At 37.8% G+C, this 17,778-nt stretch overlaps 1 protein-coding gene across 20 annotated transcripts in view; it reads left to right on the top strand.

Moving 5' to 3' along the window:
• The window catches only part of NCKAP5 (NCK associated protein 5), a 918,003-nt gene that overhangs the window by 728,050 nt on the left and 172,175 nt on the right, over positions 1–17,778 (top strand). For all 20 annotated transcript variants that reach the window (XM_070241812.1, XM_070241809.1, XM_023622814.2 and 17 more), the window contains 2 exons: positions 2,532–2,570; positions 10,864–10,983. In XM_070241812.1, coding sequence (XP_070097913.1) covers positions 2,532–2,570; positions 10,864–10,983 — 159 coding nt within the window. The remainder of the gene's footprint in view (positions 1–2,531; positions 2,571–10,863; positions 10,984–17,778) is intronic.

Genomic DNA, 17,778 nt, shown 5'->3' with positions numbered 1-17,778 from the left:
ATTAGGCAATTTTATGAGAATGTAAATCAAATCCAAAGTTTGAGATCCAAAAGAATTAAATTATTTATGGTATGAATTAACATTGATACATTGTTCCTGATTCAAGCTACACGAATAGTTCAATTCTTCTGTTGTTCTCTTTTTTTAGTTTGCCAAGAATAAAATAGTTGATGTATAGTTTGACTTTAAATCCTCAGTTACGAATTAGAATGAATGTTTAAAAGCTGAAAGATTTTCAGGATTGTGCTATTGGTCAATTTGTGTGGACTGAATAACATTTATCACCATTGTGATCATGTATAAATTCACTGATAAAGGAAAAGGAAAAGCACCGGTTAAGGAAAATATGGTTTATTTTGGTCTATGATAGTTTTTAGGAATGCTTCTTTAACTTGGGCTGGACTAAAAAAAAATACCTAACAATTCTTTTTTCTTCAAAACTATAGTTAGTTTCAATGAAAGCCCTTTTTTTTTTTTAACTTAATGTCAGCAATGTAAATTTGGAAAGGATTCTTCTAGAAAGAAAATCCTTCTTGTGCATACAGTTCGGCTAATCAATTATAGGTAATCTGAGTCTAGTCATTTCCTGCTTGTGGTGTGAATGCCTTCTAACCACAAGTTGATGACAGCCTGTATTTTAATTTTCTGTGAGACTTAGTGGTAGCCAGCTGTTGTTAATGATGTGCTATTTTGTCAATATTGAGTCAAGAAACAATTAAGCTCCATGAAAACCTTCTTACCGTAATCTGTTCCACTATACCAGACAGAAACAAGCGTACGTGGTTTAGCATCTCCAAAAATAATTTTGTTATCAAGAGAAAAAGAAGATGAAAGTGTCCCTCAGCCTTTGGTTGAAATGTGCGAATTACCAAGATGATTACATGCCTATCACGCTGTGTTATAATTGTGTTCTTGCCAACCTCCTACCAGCTATGCTCTCTTTGAAACCAAGGAACACATCCCAGTCATCTAGCTTTAAAAATAAATACTCTGCAAATTTATATTGAATAAATGAAGGAAGAACTGAATGAACAGAAGTACCTTTTATTTAGGATATTTAAATATTCTGACTTGGTCTTTAATGCTGTCAGTTTTAGTTATCACACTAAATGTTTAGTTTTTGTGTCAGCTGAAAAATACCACATAAATCACCTGTCCACTTTAATTTTATCAATAGTAAACATATGGTTATATAGCTTCAAGACTATAGTGAAGTTTAGTAAGTGACTCTTTGTGAAGTGTTTTTAAAATCTGCAGGTGGAAAAGAAATCTTAATACAAATATATGTAGAAAGAATGAATGGTTATCTGAAGAAAACGCCAAATCCTTGAAATAACAAGGACAGGTTATTGGTTTCACATGTGGCCTTTAGCTGGCGTTATGTCACATGCCCACTCTTACACCAGTCACTAAAAGGGAATGGAATTACCAAGATTGTCTTAGATTAATCAAGATTCACCTCCTTGAGCTAAGCAGGGCCCATCTTCTCCTATTGTCCCAAACTCCCCGATACCTGAAGAAAATTAGGGTTCTGTTACTATATTAGTAAGAATTATATTTGCTTGTGTATTGGAAGAAACTCAACATAGCAGTGGCTATTCTATTTCTCACATAGAAGTTCAAAGATAGACAGTTCAGCTCCATGCATGGTCAGGACCAGCATTTTCCTGCCCAACAATACTTATTATGTGCCTTCCATCATCAAGGTGGCTGCTAAAGCTCCAGCTATCACTTTCATGTCTCAGAGAGGAAAAGGAGGAAGGAGGGTGACCCTTCTTCTTCTTAGAGACTTCCTGTAAGCCCAAGAAAATAGTCTGCTTATAACTCATTGGCCAGAAGTTTGTCAGAAAGTGACACTTAGATACAAGGGAGCTACCATCCAAATGTAGTTCGATGTGTCCAGCAAAAGAATCAGAGTTTATTAGTTAGGAGGAAGGGGAAAATAGATGTGGAGAAACAACTACCAGACTCTATTATAGGTAACAACAACAAGAGGATGCCACAAATGAAGATGTAGAGGAAGAAAGCGGAGGATATAAGAAACAACGAGTTGTCCCCATTCTCTGCCATTCAACCCATCTTTTGTGCAAGTAATATTAAGCAGTGAAATAGTCACAGAGCAAAAGAATAGGAAGGAGAGGCAAAGGACATTGTAAATCAGCAAAGTGTAGAAACTCTGTACAGATAATTAGGATCATGTTTGGCGCTATATCATTTTTTAGCCTTCTCGGAGTACTCTACATATGAAAGGATGTTATTTTTCCAAATACGGAAATGTGAAAGTCAAGGTATGAATGATCTTTCCAGCCTAACCATCTTAATTAGCAGCAAGGTCACCTTTGGAAAAGGCAAAATATTACCTAGAAGGATAGGCTTATTATGAAAAGAATCAGGTCCTCTAGAAGTAGAGGAAAGAGGCAAATGAAGAGCTAATTAGCTACAGCAAGCTGGGAGAAACTTATTGGTAAATTAGAGTCTATGCATAGCGTCTCATTATTATAAACGACAACTCTCTTCTTTATTTTTTAAAGGTAGCCAACCAAGTTGTTCAAGCTCTGCTCACTCAAAAGGTAGGTCACTTTCTGTCTGTTATTTTCAAAGTACTACGCGAATAGATTGGAACACATATTGTCAAACTAGGAAATGGTGATTGATAGATGCAATACTTTTCTATTTACTCACTTATGTTAAAATTGTGTGTTAGACGGCATACGAAGTAACATCCATGACCAAAAGAATCAGAAAATTCAAACTCTCGGTAAAGTAATAGAAAGCCCTTTGAAGATGAAAGATTTCTGTGGACCTAGATGAGTGGCAAACCTATCATTTTTCTTTAGTCAATGCAGACATTAAATAAGTTAATGGATTCCTCCAATTCCTATAAAATTAATAGCCTCTTTTGGACAACATTAAAGAAGCTTAAAATTCACAAGGGATCTTTGAGGTTAGGGAAGTTACTTAATTTCTCTGGCCCTTAGTTCCTCTTCTGTGAAATACAGATAACAATTCCACCTCCCAGAATTGCTGTGGTCATTCTATGAGAGGAAGCATGGAGAGCAGTTGCTATAGGAATTGATTTGTGATAAATATAAAACAAATGGCGGTATTAGACACTGAAAGTTGCTGAGAGTAGATGTTGAGCATCCCCACCCACACACAAAAAACTGTTAAGTATGTGAGATAGTGGATGTATCAATTATCTTGATCTTGGTAATCATTCCACCCTGTAATGCACATCAAATCATAACGTTTTACACTGTAAATATATGCGATTACATTTGTCAATTGTTCCTCAATAAAGTTGGGAAAAAATGGTACTTTTTGGGCATGGAATTTCGGAACCTTCTCCTTTGCTATCTGCCCATTCTGCCTTCAGACAATATAAGATCGTGCTATTGTGGCAGAGTGTGTAAATGCAGGTAATTGCCTAAACTTGGCTGGTTTGGTGAATTTTATTGAACTTTTCCCGTCTCTTTCCATAATGTTTCTCCGAGGCTAAATTCTAGTTCCTTCAGATTTTCTTTATTCTAAGTTCTGTCTCAGTGTGATGGAAACTTCCTCTACAAAAGGAAATCTTAGATCCTGTGGCGTATTCAGAAAGATGTGGCTACATCACAGCAAAATCATTTATAACATTCATTTTTTTAATTGGAAACAATTTTATGAGGGGTCGACCACTTATGGATGTACTTAAATATTATTTCAAGTTTATACTATGGAGGCATGGTGATATTTTTGCTAGACTTTCTCCCCCAACTATTTCTGTCAATATATCATGCTTCCTGCTACAAATGATTTTAACTGCCTCAGGTTTTACATTAACATCATATAATTTGATGAGATTTGAGCACAGTTATGTGAAGTTAGAATTAGGTTCCATTGTAAGTAACAGAGATCCAGAATAGTAGTGGCTTCAATAAGCTAAAATGTCATTTCTTTCTCAACTCTAAATCCACAAGTAGGCAGTGCAGGGTTGGCATGGTGCTTTGCTACATAAAGTGCATGGGGTCCCTGGCATCCCTGGTTTCTATCTTGTTATTCTGTTGGATATGGCCTACATTTTCAAGGTTACCTCGTGGTCCAAAATGAATGCTTTAGCTCCAGTCATCACATTCACATTCCAACCATCAGGAAGGAAAAAAAGCTGAAGAAAATGAATAGGATAAAGGGCACACACTAGCTGTCTTTTAAGAGAGACTTTCAAAAGCTTTCATACTTCCCACTTCACATCTCCTTGAACAGACTTTAATCGTATGGTCACACCTAAGGAAGCTGGCAATGAAGTCTTTATTCTGAGTATGTGCCCAGCAGAAAATCGATTGTTATGTTCTTGTGGAATAAAGAGAAAAACAGATGTTGAAGAGCAATTCTTAATTTCTGTCACGACATATTTGAATGCCTTTTCTTTTTCAAAAGCTTTAATATCTCAATTGCTTTCCTCCTGTTGGAAACTCTATGCTCATTTACTTACAAACCTGAGGAATGAAGGGAGGGTTGTTGCAGTTGGGTGGAACTGTTGAAAGACTTCGTATGCCTGCTTTTTTTAATGGTGCCTCAGAAAAGAGACAAGGAATCTGCCTAGTACGATATAAAGGAAAATGGGACCCTTCAGGTCAGCCACAAAAAATAGCTACACAAATCCAAGTAATAACTAGTAAACAGATAAATCTACCTTGTTACAGTTAAGCAGTAAGACAGAGCGAGACGTGCTACTGTGAGATAGCATACCTCAGGGACATGGGGAGGCAGGGGGAGAGGCCGAGGCTTTTGTACATTCCAGAAGAATCATGTCCTGCAGAAATACATGTCTCCCAGTTTTTATAGGGACTGTAACATTGCTGCAAAAAGACTAAAATTTCTTTTTAATTAAGAACACAATATAGGAAATAAAATGTACTACAAATACAGATGAGAAAGCGAATTCTAAAGAAGGATGTAGCTAGCTGGCACAGAGTGAAAACAGAAATGTTGAGTGATTTGTCCATGTCACAAAAAACAATCCTTGAGGCGAAATTATTGTCATAGCCATCAGTTTTAGAATATATCCTTTGCTACAATGCAAAGGCAAATATGCCGTGGCTTCAGCTCTTCACTGGGCAACCCAGAAGCATTTTTTGTGGCAATCATGAATCGGCCCGGATAAGCATCCTAAAGTAACAGTGTGCTCCTTTTCCCAATACTGATACAAAAAGAAGATTTATTTCCATAAATTTATCAGTTTCTGTTAAATGTACATGTGTTCTCCTAGTCAAGTAATTCAATTTATCTCACAACCTGTGGCTTCCCTTGAGAGAGCAGACTGCCCCTCCTCTACATCAATAAGGCTAAGGCGACAATATTAAACCCAGCTCACTTCCATTTATGACTCCAAATCATAGATCCAAGTCTACAAGTGCGAGTGAAATCAATAATCTAGGCTAAACTCGTATTTTTGTCTGAAATATATTTTATCTTCATTAAGTCGATTACGCTCTCTGAAAATGTAACTTTGCTAGGTTCTTCAGTGGTTTTTCCCCCCACTAACACCAAACTTGGAAGAAAAGCATTTTTCCCTTGCAGTTATTTTCCAGCCTATCAACATCCTCAGCCTTATCTGCATGTTTTTTAGAGTAATCAAATATTTATACGGCCTTTTTTCTTCACCAGCATGGAATAAGGCTCTTGTATGGTAGAATCTAGTAATTCAGCCATTTGGATAGAAGCGGAACACAGGTTTGTAGCTCGAAGCTGAAAGAACTCAAATTTCCACATGTTGCCCTTGTAGGAGGGGCAGTCAAGCCATGTGTGTGCACTTGTCTAGCAATGGTGTGTTCAGAGTCTGGTTCTCTCAAGAGGGTCTGTGTGTATTTACTGTGCATTTACAAGAAGTCAGGCCCAATGTCCAGCACTTTAAATCCACTAAGTCATTTTGTTCTCACTGCAACCCTTTGAGATAAGACTGAGAAAATAACTTGCTCATAGTTCCAGTTGCTAGAGGTGGCAAAGCCCTTCTGTTAACCTCGGGTCATTGCACTCAAACTCCACGCTTCTATCCTTTGCACCGTTCGGCCTCCACGATCCCATTCAGTCCCTTATTATTTTTCCCCACTATAGTCCAACAGGCAAAGGAGATGCTATGAAAATCAACAGATAGATTGAAACCCAATCATTAGTTACGATCACAGGAAATAAAGCAAAAGAGCAAAGTAGCCAATGGAATTCTTAAACCTTCTGGAAGTGTTTCTAGTCCTTGCTAGCGAAAAGAACATCCAGGATCTGACAGGTGGGGAGTCAAAACTGACTCTGTCAATTTGGAGTCAAGCTTTCTCAGGATCAGTCCTTTTTGATCCCTAGAATTTCAGAATGGCCAGGGACCTTAGCAAGCATTTAATTCTGAGATTGTCAACTAGGTGTGGTAATGGGCTCAGTTCACTGTTGTCATATACACTGTTTAGCCATCACCGAGATTGAAAATGTTTTCATCTGAGTGCCTTTAGGATGAAATCTTGCAGTGTTTAGTTTGCCCCAGGACTCTCCACTTCCTATTAGTTAGAGCCAGCTGATTCAGTCTCACGTTTGTGTTCCCTGCCTTGCCTTTTAGGTATTTGCTATTGAGGCCCTTGGTTAGTCTGAGATGTAACTAGCCTTTTCCAGAAATGGCTTTTCTTCTTACAGAAGCCTTAGCATCCTTGGAAAAGAAAGGGGTGGATCAGTGATGGCCACTGAGAAAGGCTGTGACAAGGAGAGACTGGAATGAGGTGGCACTTGACAAACCATCTCATGGAACGGCTAAGACATCCATTCTCCTGAAAGCATGGTTTTGTGCAGTAGCTCATTTTACAGTTAAGGAAATTGAGGCCTAACTAGATTAAGGTACTTCCTCAAGGTCATGTGGGTAATGAGGACCAGAGCCCAGGCCCCTAACTCCCAGTCCAGTGTATTCCCATGCTATACACTGCCACTAGAATAGGTATACTGCTATTATACAATTTTTACATGATACAGTCAGATTTAAATAGTTTTCAACAATGCTCCAGTGATGTCAATATCTGTCCTGCTTCTAAGCCATCAACATTTTCTTAAATTTATTTCAGCAGGGAACTGGTAACGATTTTACTCTAAATGCGTAAGGTAGCTATACTCCGTGGGTACTACAAGCAGTGGATCCTGAGTTTTCTTCAGCACCAAGTGCAGGTGAAACTGACCAGTATTACAATCTGTGGATCCTCTAGGGAACTTAAGATTTGGGATCATTAAGGTACATGAGGCCTTTCAGACCAATGTATCACATTGCTCAGTATATTTTGCCCTCACTTTCAATTGTAATTCCTTACTCTCTGTTTCCGATTGATAGTGACATGCAGATTGTAAGGAAATCAGATCTGGCTATTTTCTTGAACCCAAAGACCAGTACACTTTCTTAGTGAGATTAGATGTAGTCAAACTTTTGGTATTATTTCCCCCTGATAAAATTATACATCATGTCCCTTCTTTTATTTCAGAAGTCACAACCCTATATTTTCAGTCCGGTCCTCTTCTTGAGGCCTAAGACATACTAGAGTCATAGAAATAAAAGGATGTGAGAGAGGACAGATGGTCCAGCCCCTGCTGTGAGCCATGATCCCTGATTATTTTTAATTTGTTTCTAATGCCTTCCTTGGGAAGGATAGTCTGAGTTTTGCCTCTTTAACTGACAGGGTCAGAATAGTGGCCCTTGTACCCAGGCTAAGTGTGTCTCATGCTTCTTTATGTCATTGGGTTCCCATTGTGAGCAAAGAGGATGCAAAAACATCTGGCTGCTACCCTCTGCCCAGATCTCACAGTAGCGATGAAAGAAATTGTTGTTTTTCTCTCTATATATCTACCCAGTCTGGTTGTCTTTACATATGTGCGTGTAGACACACATGTGTGGTTTTGATGATAGATTCTTGGGATGATAGGTGTCTGGCATCAGTTACTGTCCACAGCTTGACCAAAGAGAAGAGGAATATTAAAACAACATGGGCAATTCTTTTATGTCTACAAATTTTCAATCCAGCTCAGTTCTGTCTGTCAGTGATTGTAAGACCGGCATCACATTCCTGAAGCCTTCCATTTCCTCCTCTGCTGTGTGCTGGTCTAGATGAGCCCAGAGTGATGAACAGTTCTCAAGGTCAATAAATTATGTTCCTACTTTTACTGCCTTAAGTAAGAGTACCAGCCATTGAAATGTGGGTACCTGTACAAAAACTCCCTATGGAGTTTTTTTGATTAATTCTTTTTCTTTCATTCTTTCTTTTTCTTTTTCTCTTTTTACCCATGTGAAGAACTCTTTCAAGTTATTCTCAGCTTTGCTGCTAAAAATTGTTGATACTATTCCATACAGGTTGTCCTTCTGTTTGCAAATCCATCCTTGTATGCTTCTGTTTCCATATCTCCACCTGCAAATGGGAATGACTGTGTTTTCCCACCCAATAGCTACTATTAATATTTATTTACCTCACAGTCAAGTTTTATTAATTACTTCATTAGCAGTAGTGAAAAAAAATTAGTCTTTGGGAGCAGGGAGTGTTATATACATGCTAGGAACAAAAATTAGCCTAAGTGAGACACAGAGGTTGAATTCTAAATAAAAGAAATAAATTTCGCCTTTTAATTTTTGCAATGCCCAGGCCCCCAAAATGGCCTCTCCCAAGTGGCATGTGTGTTCCTGCACACACACACACTCCTTCCCCTGCAATTGATGGCAGCTGACCTCTTAGATCTTGGACCCAGTTGCCTCATCCTGAACATGGCATTTCTTTTCTACACTCTGCATCTGTAGGCAGCAATCAGTTGGAAACATCCCATGCATAAGCTCCACCCATTTAGCTAAAAAGATGAAGAGAGTGTAAGCTCTGCAGTGAGCCACACTATGGCCTGTTTCTTTGCTCCCTGGAAATAGAATTATTAAGACTGGGTATGATGATGCACACTCAGGTAAAGCCTCAGAAGCCAGGTCTCTCTAGCTTCCCACTTGGGTTGACACAAGGTTTTGGAACAGGCCCGCTGAGGTCTGTGATTCCTAGTTAGGGCGGGGCATCAGAGCTGTTAACCAGTGCTCTCTCTCACTTGCAGAGCCTTAAGTCAGGCCTGTAGCTGCCTGACATTGGAATACGTACATGTACAAACTGAAAGTGTTGAGAAACTTAAATTTGTTATCACTCTATCACTAGAGAATAGAACTTGTCATCATCCTCCCTTTTAACAAAATAATAGCACAAGTTTATTAAGCTCCTGCTATCTATGGTGCTGTGCTAGGTGATGGAATAAAAGAATGTAAGAACAATATACTTGGGCTGTTGGTTACTTGAGTATCTTCTTGTGCTTGTCTTTTGAGGAACATGTCTTCTAACTGACAAGATGATTCTAGAGCATGAAAGATAAAATCAGTGCAAAGTGGTAGATGTGAAACATCACCTAAGAGGCATTGAGCACTCACTGGAGTTCAGAAAAGGGAGCAGTCCTTGGGGCATGCCAGATAAAGTGTCAGAGAGGGGATAGATAGAATTTGAATTGGATGTCAATCAAAGAGCCAAACTTGGACTGGAAGAAAGAGGTGGATGACAGGGGAAAGTAATGGTGGGGGAGGGAGGAGGGTGACACGAATGCATAGAACTTTTAAGAAACAGGCAGACCCTTGTTCTTTGCATGGTAAGAACAGAAGCCAATTTTTTTTTTTTTTTTTTTGGTAAGTAAGATTAGCCTTGAGCTAACATCTATTGCCAATCTTCCTCTTTTTTCTTGAGGAAGATTGTCCCTGAGCTAACATCTGTACCAGTCTTCCTCTGCTTTGTATGTGGAACACCACCATAGCATGGCTTGATGAGTGGTGTGAAAGTGTGCACCTCCAATCCAAACCCATGAACTCCAGGCCACCGAAGTAGATCATGGAAACTTAACCACTATGCCACTGGGCCAGCCTCCAGAGGCCTTTTTTTAAAATCAGGAAATGATGAGAAAGATAAAGTTTGCAACATAGAAAAGGATCAGCTTGTGAAGAACTTCGAATTGGGGCTTTATTTTACCTGGTCTTTCTTGAACCCCATCAAAGAGGGTGTGGCCATTTAAGTGCTACAAGTATCTTTATCACAGGTTGGTTTGGAAGGCGGATCCTTGATGGGATCCCAGAGAATCCTAAAGCTCCCGTGTGTCAGTTTCCCTCGGGAAAGTTGAGGAAAAGGTCTCTGTGGTGTTTAAATCATTCAAAAGAGCTGCTGCAAAAGGATGCTGAGGTGCCGTTGTCCTACTTCCTCCCCAGCACTGAGACCAGAACTCCACAAAGGATATGGAAATCCCCCGTTCAGAGGATGGGCAAGTTTCAAGTGGCCTTTTTAAGCCTTCGCTTCAGAGTTGTTTCCCTCCCACTAAATGCATCACTGATTCTATTAGCCACAGCGCTGAGAATTTCAACTCGTTTCCGCAAATGACGACGACAGACTCCATCAAAAGTGATAGTTTCTTTAGTTCATCAAATCTCTATTCACTGCGAAAACATTATTGTCCTTGTGGTTTGTGCTTTATGATTGCTTTCATGAAGACAGTGAAAAGGCCAAATATATAGGTGGAAACTTAAATTGACTTTATATCGCTAAGATTTACCATCTTCAAAAATAGCATGCTAGATTAATGCATTTCTGATTTCAAAGTGCTTTTTTTTAAATTTGTTGTCCTTGCACATAATAATTCTATCAGACAATGGGCTGTGGAAGAAAATGTTGTGTGTGATTTATTTCTGGGGGTTTTGAAGAATAAAAATACTATTTTTTTACTAATGTGTCTGAAAATAAGATAAAATATGGTTATAATATGCAAAGATGTCTTTCAGTTATAGACTTTTTTTTCCTTTCAATGTGTTTGTTGTAGGATCTAAGGGAGGAATGTATAAAGTTGAAAACGAGAGTGTTTGATTTGGAACAACAGAATCGAACGTTAAGCATTCTATTCCAACAGCGAGTCAGGCCCACTTCTGATCTGCTCCTCCAGGTATGTGTTTATGCGGAAAACAATCTTTGTTACTGAAATGCTATTGACAAGAAGTTACTTAAATTCGAAAGTTACCAATATCTCCACCATCAAGGCACATTGCATTAGAACTCTGATTCTTTTTCCTCTCAAGGGATGTCATTAAAATTGAATGTCTCTTAATTTCTGACTTTAAAGCTATGTTTAGATAAAGAAACGCATCAGCAAATAATAAACATGTAAAAGGGGCAATCAGAAGGTGTCCTCTTGTAAATTAAGTGAAACCGTGGACCGGAGTCAGGAAATAATTGATTACTTTGGGGACCAGTGTTCATACCCTTGCATTCCATGATAAGCAAGCAAGAGTTTTAAGGTAATACCAAGGTACATTTCTTTATTTCAAACTTTCTGTAATCAAAAATGCAGCTGGGGTTTGTTTTCCTTTCGTCTCTTTCTATGCAGCATCACTCCTCAAAATGTACTACTTCCGATATTGCGCCTCAGTGTTTTACTGGTTCTCTTTGTCTAAATGCTCTCACCAAACTCTTTCTTTACTCGCCTTCGTAACACGCAAAGTTATTGAAAGTCAAACCCTTTGAATCATTTTGAAGCTGCTCCTGACAAAGCACTAGAGAATATATCTGACTGCAGGGAGGCAGGTGAATTGGCAAAAGGGGCTGGAGGGCTGAACTTTGCTGTTTCCTATTTTTTTAAAACCCTGTTAATGTGCGTATTTGCTGAAACAAGCTCCTGTGAGGCTTGCTCAGAGCCCTTCTGAGGCTAAGCTGGCAAAGGGTGCGTGAGGTTTCACAGGGGCACTGTACAGTGTATAAAAGATAACCCCAGCTGCCTGGCGGAGAGAAAGGAAAACGAGAGAGGAGTCCTCTAGACCACGCTGTCCAGCACTGTAGCCACTCGCCATGTGGCGCTATTGAGATCGAAAATGAAGTTAAAATTAAGTTCCTATTCAAACTAGCCACATATCAAGCATTTAGAAGCCACATATGGCCAGTGGTTCCCATATTAGACAGCGTATATATGGAACATTTTCATCATCCTAGAAAGTTCTGCAGGACAGCGCTTTTCCAGATGGTTGAGACCGTGTTGCTAATTTACCCTCTGAACTTTGGCATAAACATCTTGCCTTTACTCCTCAGGGAAATAAAGAGAAATTGCAGTTCATTTCAGAGAGAGAAAAATGTTTGGTAAAGCTGAACATCAAGATGTCATTTCCCCCCCAAATTAAAATAAAACAGCTCTCTGAATTGTAAAATAGATCTCATCTCTTAAATTAATTTCCTCTCTACTTTATCTGTTAGAGCATAATTTATAATTTATGACTCAAAATTGTGTGGAAAAAAATCAGCTAGCCCTATTCTGCTTCCTGGCCCCGACCACGGTAAATGTTGCTCACAGAAAATCTTGCATCTGTAAAAAGTTACATTTCTTTTACTCTCTCATAATCAAGATCCAATATTATAATTACTTTTAGCAGCTATTGCATGTTCATGAACTTTTCTGTTCTGCCTGTTTTAACTTGAGGCTTTTCTGGAACAGTGTTTAAGGATCCACAGTCCCTGTTTATGAATCATGGTGATTTATTTCCAGAGTAAACACATGTGCCATAGCTCTTTGAGCTTTTTCATTGGCTGTCACAAATTTCTTAAATCCATATCCAAATGGCGTTACATGATATGAATGCTAACACCAGAGCTAAGTGTTTGTTCATTGGGTGTTTTCAGCCAACACATGTCATATTCCTCACCAAGTAGTCCTCACTTCTAAGAGCCTCTCTAATTGAAATGGCGTTTGTAAAAGATGCCCTGTTCATTGTTCTGTGAAGAAGAATGATAGAAAGTGTGATGCCTACCCTCTAACATCTTAGGGCTCACGGTCACAAAGTTGTTGGTTTTTTAGGTAGCCTGTTAATTATTTGACTCATGATTTTTCATTTCACAAATACGTATCGTGAAGCACTGGCTACAGTAAAAGCAGTCGGAGCTTATTTTGCATGTATGGAAGCTCTAATTATTTGTTGAATGGAATAATGAATAAATGACACAAATTCATTCTGCAAGTTGGAGAGTTATTTTGCACACACCTAAGAGAGGTTTATGCCCCCAGCTCTTCTTCGGAACTTCTCCAGGCTTATATGGATGCGTTGGAACTGTGCAGCCATGATGGTCCAGCTCAGTCTGTTTGAGGGTGTGGCTGGTGGGCTCAGCAAATCCACCAGTGCATCTGGTCCCAAGTATCATAGACCTTAGAGACTTCTGCCCTTGGACTGGAGATGCGGTAGTAGATTTCTAAGTAGTTTTCTACATATCTTAGAAAACTGCGTTAGTTGTCATCTGCTGAATGCAGCCTAATGAGTCTCTACAATCTCAAGTAGTCACCTGAAGAGAAATGTAGAAAGAAGATTGTTGAGCTCATTGTGATTTTAGTAGACATATTGTAAATAGTGGAAAAGAAAATAATTTCTAAAAAACAGTCAAGTCTTTGTCCCTCAAAAATAGAGAATAAGAAGTTACATGGATATTATTAAGAAAATTCTTATATAAGAGAAACAAAAAGGGATAGTTCTAAGGATTAGTTGATAGATTTGAGGAAACTTACAAAGGGAACCAGATCCATGATAGGGAAGAAAAAGGCTCACCTGAAAATTAAAATCTTAAGAATGGTGATAGACTTCTCTGTTGGTTCCAATTTTCAGAATGATATTTCTGGGACTATAGGTGGTAACAAATCAGATTAAGAAGGCCCTCCATATTAGAATCAACAATTTGAGCTAAATTCTGAAGAATTGAGAGGCCATTATAGCAAATAAAATCCCAAAGTAAGGTTCTTTATGGAACTGGAGTCTCTAACCTTATTTGAACCTACTGACCAGATTAATCAATGCTCACCATTTCTCTCTTGAAAATCATATTAAACAACACTCTCAGTTTACTCAGCACTGGCACCTAGTAGAGTGCGCTCCGCTAAGAGTACTTTCTTCTCTTACCAGTTGAGTTGAATGCTCACCATGAATGAGTCATATTTGTAGCTCAGTATGTTTATGCGAGTAGTACTTATGGTAATTATATAATTTTTAACTACCATATAAAATAATGAAATGTGGTGCAAAAAGAATCATTTGTATAAAACAAAGTCGAGCGCTTCAAAAGCATCTGTAAAGGCATGTCACTAAAAAAAATGTTTGTGATCAAATGAAATATAGGTGTCCAACTATAAAAAACTTGTAGATGGAGAATTGTATTAAATGTAGGGGCATGTAAATTGCTTCTCAAGTGGTATTAAGTTCTTGTTCCACTGTTAAGAAAAGCAAAAATTAGAAATCATAGATAACGCATGAAGCATGTGTTTCATGTGAAAAAAGAAAAAAGACATTGGAGGACTCTAATAATGGGATCGCTAGGCAAAGAAGCAGCCTCAGACCTATTAAAAATGTTATTTAACAAATACATAGTGCTTAATGTCTTGGATACTGTTTTTCAACCTTTACTGTGTTCACCAATGCAATCTCCATTGCAATCCTGTGAGGTAGGAGCTATCATTGCACCCATTTTGCAAATGGAGACGCTTAGGCGCAAAGAGACTAAGTCACCAGCAGGTAATTGGCAGAGTGAGGATTTAAATACATGGTCAGGCTCAAGTTCCTCCTTTTCACCTCCTTTCTGTGCTCCCTCTACATGGAATACAAATGGACATGAAGAACGTTCTTCTGATTCTGTACTCTAATATTTTGATTAACTGGCCCATCTGTATGCAGTTGGATCAGGGCTTCTGCAGTTCAATCGCAATAAGGAGCCAACCATGTTTATATGTTTCTTAAAGGCTCTTGATTAGTGGCATCCAAGATTTTCCCCTCTTCTGTGTATTCTGCTTTTGTCTTGTTCTGGGCACTTGTGTTGTCATTATCCCTATAGGACATTATTCTCATATTTTCCATCTGACACAGTTTTTTATTTTCCTTTTTATCTGATATTTCAAAGGGTCCTAGTACTCATATCTTTAGTCCAAGACAGAAAGAAAAGAATGTTATAGTGTAGATTATTCACACAAATAGATGAGAATCTAACAGCGTAGAACCAAGGTGTAAGAATTTGCTGTCACATCTTAGAGTGCTAACTTTTTTTGCTGGTGTTTTGTTTTATATTATTATTTCAGATGAGATGAGAGGATTTTAAAATTCTACTTGTGCTTCTGATGTATTTTTCCTCTGCTAAATCTTTACTTTCAAAGTGTAAAGCTATCCACGAATGTTATTTGGCAGAACACTACACTACACACTCACTCCTCCACCTGTCCTTAAGCAATGAATCCTGTATTCTGAGAACTAACTCAATGCCGCCACCGTTCAGGGGACTTCCAGGGCAACGGCAGTCCTCATGGAACTTTCCCCTCGGGGAGCTCCCTTGGTATTGATGCATGCCACACAATTAAGCAGTTCATAGTCCTGTATGGAATTATGGAATCCTAGTCTCTCATGTCACTGATAGGGGAGGTCATACAGTATAACCCCCCGTAACTAGAGATTTCATGTTAACTTTTCATTTCACCTAAATAGGAATCTCCTTGAGGGCAAGAACTATGCTGAATGTTGCATTTTACCCTCCCATAGATATTATCACTACTTATAATCCATATTCGGTGTGTACTTGTTGATGGATTAACATTTCATGACATACATTTTTTATGGTATTTAATTTTTTGTGTCTTGGGATGTTTTTGTTTGTTTTTGGCATGAAACAATCTCACTGCCTTTACTCTTTTTCTTCCAGTTTTATTGAGATATAATTGACATATAACATTGTACATGTTTAAGGTGTACTAAATAGTGATTTGATATATGTATATATTGTGAAATGATTACCTTAATAAGTTTAGTCAACATCCAGCATCTCATATACTTACAGTTTTATTTTCTTGTGATGAGAACTTTAGAGATCTGTTCTCCTAGCAGATTTCAAATATACAATACAATATTGTTAACTATAGTCACCATGCTCTGCATTATATCTCCAGAACTTACTTACCTTTTAACTGGAGGTTTGTACCTTTTGACCACTTTCATCACTTTCTCTGACCCTGCCACTGTCTGCCTCTGGCAACCACCAATCGGTTCTCTGTTTCTATGAGTTTGTTTTTGTTAGATTCCATATACAAGTGAGGTCATACAGTATTTGGCTTTCTCTGACTTGTTTTAACTAGCATCCTGGCCTCAGGGTCCATCCACATTGTCACAAATGGCAGGATTTCCTTTTTTCTAATGGCTGAATACTATTCTAAATAATAATATATTATATTATATCACATTTTCTTTATCCATTTGTCCATTGATGGACACTTAGATTGTTTCCACATCTTGGCTATTGTAAATAATGCTTCAGTGAATGTGAGGGTACAGATATCTCTTCTTTAAGGTAGTAATATCTTTTCTCCACATCCTCACCAGGACTTGTTATCCTTGTCTTTTTGGTAATACCCATTCTGACAAGTGGAAGGTGATATCTCCTTGTGATTTTGATTTGCATTTCACTGATTAGTAATGTTGAGAAACTTTTCGTGTACCTGTTGGCTATTTGAGTATCTTCTTTGGAAAAATGTTTATTCAGGTTCCTTGCCCACTTTTATTGAATTATTTGATTTTTCTTTTTTTGCTATTGAGTTGTATGAATTCCTTATATATTTCAGATACTAACCTTTATCAGATGCGTGGTTTGCAAATATTCTCTCCTATTCTGTAGATTGCCTTTTATTTTGTTGATTGTTTCTTTTTGCTGGGCAGAAACTTTTTTGTTTTATATAGTCCCTCTTGTTTATTTTTTATTTTTTTGCTTATGGATTAGGTGTCATATCTAAGAAATCATTGCCAAGACCCATGTCAAGGAGTTTTTTCTCCTATGTTTTCTTCTATGAGTTTTATTGTTTCAGGTCTTACATTTAAGTGTTTAATCCATTTTGAGTTAATTTTTGTGAGTAGTGTAAGATAGGGATTTAGTTTCATTCTTTCACGTGTGAATATCCAATTTTCCCAGCACCATTTGTTGAAGAGACTATCTTTTCTCCATTGAGGATCCTTGGTTCCCTTGTCAAATATTAGTTAACTGTATATACATGGATTTATTTCTGAGCTCCATTCCATTGTTTTATATGTCTGTTTTTATGCTGATATCATACTGTTTTGTTTACTATAGCTTTATAATATAGTTTGATATCAGAAAGCGCGATGCTTCCCGCTTTGCTCTTCTTTCTCAAGATTGCTTTGGTTGTTCAGAGTCTTTAGTGGTTCCTAACAAATTTTAGGATTGTTTTTCTAGTTGTGTGAAAAAAAAAATGACATTGGAATCTTGATAGGTATTGCATTGAATCTGTAGATGGCTTTGGGTAGTAGGGACATTTTAACAATATTATTCTTCTAATCCGTGAGCACAAGATATCTTTCTGGGTATTTGTGTCATTTTCAATTTCTGTCATTAGTCTTACAGTTTTTATTGCGGAGATCTTTCCCTTCCTTTGTTATATTTATTCTTAAGTGTTTTATTGTTTTTGATGTTGTTGTAAACGAGATTGTTTTATTTCTTTTTCAGATAATTAGTTCTTTGTGTACAGAAAAGCTGTCAATTTCTGTGTGTTGATTTTATATCCTGCAACTTTACTGAATTCATGATTAGAACTAATAGTTTTTTGGTGAAGTGTTTAGGACTTCTATCTATAAAATCATGTCATCTGCCAATAGAGACAGTTTTACTTCTTCCTTTCTGAATCTGATGCCTTTTATTTCCTGTTCTTGCCTGATTGCTCTGGCTAGGA

The sequence above is a fragment of the Equus caballus genome, chromosome 18 (genome assembly GCF_041296265.1).
Source record: "Equus caballus isolate H_3958 breed thoroughbred chromosome 18, TB-T2T, whole genome shotgun sequence".
Lineage (NCBI taxonomy): Eukaryota > Metazoa > Chordata > Mammalia > Perissodactyla > Equidae > Equus > Equus caballus.
The sequence above is the reverse complement of the archived record's forward strand: the minus strand, read 5'-3'. Positions and strand labels throughout refer to the sequence as shown.